The sequence below is a fragment of the Piliocolobus tephrosceles genome, chromosome 3 (assembly GCF_002776525.5).
Source record: "Piliocolobus tephrosceles isolate RC106 chromosome 3, ASM277652v3, whole genome shotgun sequence".
NCBI lineage: Eukaryota > Metazoa > Chordata > Mammalia > Primates > Cercopithecidae > Piliocolobus > Piliocolobus tephrosceles.
The window spans coordinates 182,484,875-182,489,805 of record NC_045436.1 but is presented as its reverse complement, the minus strand read 5'-3'; the positions used below and the strand labels follow the sequence as shown (position 1 = coordinate 182,489,805).

At 43.4% G+C, this 4,931-nt stretch overlaps 1 protein-coding gene across 1 annotated transcript in view; it reads right to left on the bottom strand.

Moving 5' to 3' along the window:
• POLN (DNA polymerase nu) overlaps nt 1-4,931 on the bottom strand; it is a 159,164-nt gene that overhangs the window by 133,265 nt on the left and 20,968 nt on the right. Inside the window, exon 3 of the mRNA XM_023206783.2 lies at nt 1,915-2,415. Coding sequence (XP_023062551.1) covers nt 1,915-2,415 — 501 coding nt within the window. The remainder of the gene's footprint in view (nt 1-1,914; nt 2,416-4,931) is intronic.

Below are 4,931 nucleotides of genomic sequence, written 5' to 3'. Positions count from 1 at the left end.
CCACAGAGTGGGAGAAAATTTTCACAATCCATACATCTGACAAAGGAGTAATACTCTTAATCTACAATGAACTCAAACAAATTAGCAAGAAAAAAACCAAACAATCCCATCAAAAAGTGGGCTAAGGACATGAATAGACAATTCTCCAAAGAAGATATACAAATGGCCACCGAATGTATGAAAAAATGCTCAATATCACTAATGATCATGGAAATGCAAATCAAAACCACAATACAGGCCGGGCGCGGTGGCTCAAGCCTGTAATCCCAGCACTTTGGGAGGCCGAGACGGGCGGATCACAAGGTCAGGAGATCGAGACCATCCTGGCTAACACGGTGAAATCCCCTCTCTACTAAAATACAAAAAACTAGCCGGGCGAGATGGTGGGCGCCTGTAGTCCCAGCTACTCGGGAGGCTGAGGCAGGAGAATGGCGTGAACCCGGGAGGCGGAGCTTGCAGTGAGCTGAGATCCGGCAACTTCACTCCAGCCTGGGCGACAGAGCGAGACTCCGTCTCAAAAAAAAAAAAAAAACCACAATACAATACCACCTTACTCCTGCAAGAATAGCCATAATCAAAAAGTCAAAAAATCATAGATATTGGCATGGATGCAGTGAACAGGGAACACTTCTATACTTCTGGTGGGAATGTAAACTAGTACAACCACTATGGCAAACAGTGTGGAAATTCCTTAAAGAACTAAAAGTAGAACTACCATTTGATCTGGCAATCCCACTACTGGGTATCTACCCAGAGGAAAAGAAGTCATTATATGAAAAAGATACTTGCACATGCATGGTTATAGCAGCACAATTTGCAATTGCAAAAATGTGGAACCAACCCAAATGCCCATCAATCAAGGAGTGAATAAAGAAACTGTGCTATATACATATGATGGAATACTACTCGGCCATAAAAATGAATGAATTAATGGCATTCGCAGTGACCTGGATGAGACTGGAGACTACTATTCTAAGTGAAGTAAGTCAGGAATGGAAAACCAAACACTGTATGTTCTCACTCATAAGTGGGAGCTACACTATGAGGATGCAAAGGCATAAGAATGACACAGTGGACTTTGGGGACTCAGGAGGAAAGGGTGGGAAGGGGGTGAGGGATAAAAGACTACAAATTGTGTGCAGTGTATACTGCTTGGGTGATGGGCGCAGGAAAGGAGAGGAAAGAAGAGGAAAAGAGAGGAAAGGAGAGAGAGGGAAGGAGGGAGGGAGGGAGGAAGGGAAGGAAGGGAGGGAGGGAGGGAAAGATTTTTTAAAAAAATCAACAGAGATCAAATTTTAAAAATTTTGTGCTTCAAAAGACACCCTCAATAAATTTTTAAAAAATAAGCCAGAAATAAGCAGAAGTATAAATGATATATCTTATAAGAGACTTGTATCATAATATATAAAGAATGCTTACAGATCCAAAATAAAACACAAATAACCCAATTTTAAAATGGGCAAAAAATTTGAACAGACATTTCATCAAATCATCAAAACAGAAAGAAGATATCAAAGAAGATATATGAATGACCAATAAGCACAGGAAAAGATGCTCAATGTCACTAGGTAATAGGGACATACAATTTAAAACCACCATGAAATACCACTTCAGAATCACTAAAATGGCTAAAATAAAAAAAATAGACAACAACAAGTGTTGACAAGGAGGTAGAGAATTTGAAACCCTAGTACACTGCTGGTGGAAAGTAAAATGGCACACCGACTCTGGAAAACAGTTTTGCAGTTTCCTAAGAAACCAATGGGAGCTATACATTGTCGATCACTTACCACTGGAGGGGAGGGAAAGCCTTAAAATCATGTTTCTAGCTCTCCTATCAAAATCAGACACTAAGGAAATGGGCTCCTTTTATGGTGTCAAGACAGCAAGCAAAAACCATCACTGTTTACTAACCTGGTCAGCTCTTAACTGGGTGGAACCATCAGTATACATCAGAGTTACCACCAGAGCTGCTGCCTGTTTGAGCATTTCAATCAGCTGGCTTTTTGCCCAATCATCCAAATGCCTAATATCACAAAAATATTTTTTCAATGCTCCTGAGTTCCCAGAATTTAGGTGGGCTTCAGCCTCATCAGTATCTTCTTCCAACGCCATTTGTTTACTTGTTTTCTCTGAAGAATTATTATATGTAATATGTTTTCTTTTAAGATTAATGCTTCCTTTATTTTCATTATTTATATTCTCCATTAGGAAATGCTTTCTTTCATGCTCCTTTTTCTGTAGAACTGAAGCCTCTTGATTATACTGTGGAATTAAACAACTTGAAAGAGCCAATGAGCTGATGCTCTTCTGTTTTTGGTCAGTAGATAGCTGATCTGTGAGTCTGACACTGAAGGACTGAGGAGAGAGCTTGGCGGAACCTCTTGATGTCTGACTTCTTAAAGATTTAAGATTCTACAGAAAAATGGAAAATATTTCATTAGAATATGGATTCATGAGACAGATTTATAAACCAAACTAATTTCTGGTAAAAACTTGTCTAAAGTAATACAGAGAAACATCTTCATATTATCTATAATCAAAACTTCTTTTTTTTTTTTTTTGAGGCAGAGTCTGGCTTTGTTGCCCAGGCTGGAGTGTAGTGGTACGATCTGGGCTCACTGCAAGCTTCGCCTCCCGGGTTCACGCCATTCTCCTGCCTCAGCCTCCCGAGTAGCTGGGATTACAGGTGCCCACCACCACACCCGGTTAATTTTTTAAAATATTTTTAGTAGAGACGGCAGTTTCACTGTGTTAGCCAGGATGGTCTCGATCTCCTGACCTGGTGATCTGCCTGCCTCGGCCTCCCAAAGTGCTGAGATTACAGGCATGAGCCACTGCGCCCGGCCTCTATGATCAAACCTTCTAAGGAAACCACATACTGTCTTCTAGAGCAGTGATTTTTCTCATCCAAGGTAGGCAGGCATATCTGGATCAAGAGCTCAAAAGCCAGTCAGGCGTAGTAGCTCACACCTGTAATCCTAGCACTTTGGGAGGCTGAGGCGGGTGGATCACTTGAGGTCAGGAATTTGAGATGAGTCTGGCCAACATGGTGAAACTCCGTCTCTACTAAAAATACAAAAATTAGCTGGGCATGGTGGCAGGAGCCTGTAATTCCAGCTACTCGGGAGGCTGAGGCAGGAGAATCACTTGAATCCAGGAGGTGAAGGCTGCAGTGAGCCGAGACTGTACCATTGCACTCCAGCCTGGGTGACAAGAACGAAACTCTGTCTCAAAAAAAAAGCTCAAAAGCCTCCAACAAGCCCCTGTTCTGGGAATCAATGCATGTAATGAGAGATGTCATGGACAGGAGTATGTTGCATATGTGCATAAGAGAGAAGATTAATAATTTACAACATCCAAGTAAAGACCATTTATAGAGAAAATGAAATCACCAAAACTATTTAATAATATGTTAATCTATCTACTAAAAAAAATTTTTGGGGCCAGGCACAGTGGCTCACACCTGTAATCCCAGCACTTTGGGAGGCTGAGGTGGGCAGATCATGAGGTCAAGAGTTCGAGACCATTCTGGCCAACATGGAGAAACCTCGTCTTTACCAAGAATACAAAAATTGGCCGGGCGCAGTGGCTCAAGCCTGTAATCCCAGCCCTTTGGGAGGCCGAGACGGGCGGATCACGAGGTCAGGAGATCGAGACCATCCTGGCTAACATGGTGAAACCCCGTCTCTACCAAAAAAATACAAAAAACTAGATGGGCGAGGTGGCGGCCGTCTGTGGTCCCAGCTACTAGGGAGGCTGAGGCAGGAGAATGGCATAAACCTGGGAGGCGGAGCTTGCACTGAGCTGAGATCCGGCCACTGCACTCCAGCCTGGGCGACAGAGCGAGACTCCGTCTCAAAAAAAAAAAAAAAATACAAAAATTAGCTGGGCATGGTGGCGCATGCCTGTAATCCCAGCTACTCAGGAGGCTGAGGCAGGAGAATCGCTTGAACCCGGAAGGTGGAGGTTGCAGTGAGCCAAGATTGCGCCATTGCACTCCAGCCTGGGTGACACAGCAAGACTCTGTCTTGAAAAAATAAAAATAAAAAATTGAACCCAACTCAGTAGCAGTTCTCTACCTGTCTCATTCTCATTCCATCAATGTACAATATACATTCATAGATCCACAAACTAATCAAGGTGGGGAAAGCAATCCTATCCATTTCATTATAGGACTTATTTATGATAACACTTTATTTTTAAGGTTTCTTCTCTTTTCCTTTTTTTTTTTTTTTATTTTGAAACAGGGTCTTGCTCTGTTGCCCAGGTTGAAGTGCAGTGGCACAATCTCAGCTCACTGCAACCTCCATGTCCCCGGTTTAGGTGATCCTTCCACCTCAGCCTCCCATGTAGCTGTGACTACGGGGGTTCACCACCACACCCAGCGAATTTTTCTATTTTTAGTAGAATGGGGTTTCACCACGTTCCCCAGGCTGATCTCAAACTCCTAGACTCAAGCAATCTGCCTGCCTTGGCCTCCCAAAGTGCTAGGATTACAGGTGTGAGCCAACGTACCCAGTCAAGGCTTATTTTATATATATATATATATATACACACACACACACACACACACACACATATTTATATGTTGCTTTGAATGACTATATTAATATTACCTTTTAAATAATTTTGAAAGAAAATGTTTGGCCGGGCACAGTGGCTCAAGCCTGTAATCCCAGTACTTTGGGAGGCCGAGACGGGCGGATCACGAGGTCAGGAGATCGAGACCATCCTGGCTAACACGGTGAAACCCCGTCTCTACTAAAAAATACAAAAAAACTAGCCGGGCGAGGTGGCGGGCGCCTGTAGTCCCAGCTACTCGGGAGGCTGAGGCAGGAGAATGGCGTGAACCCAGGAGGCGGAGCTTGCAGTGAGCTGAGATTGCGCCACTGCACTCCAGCCTGGGCGACAGAGCGAGACTCCGTCTC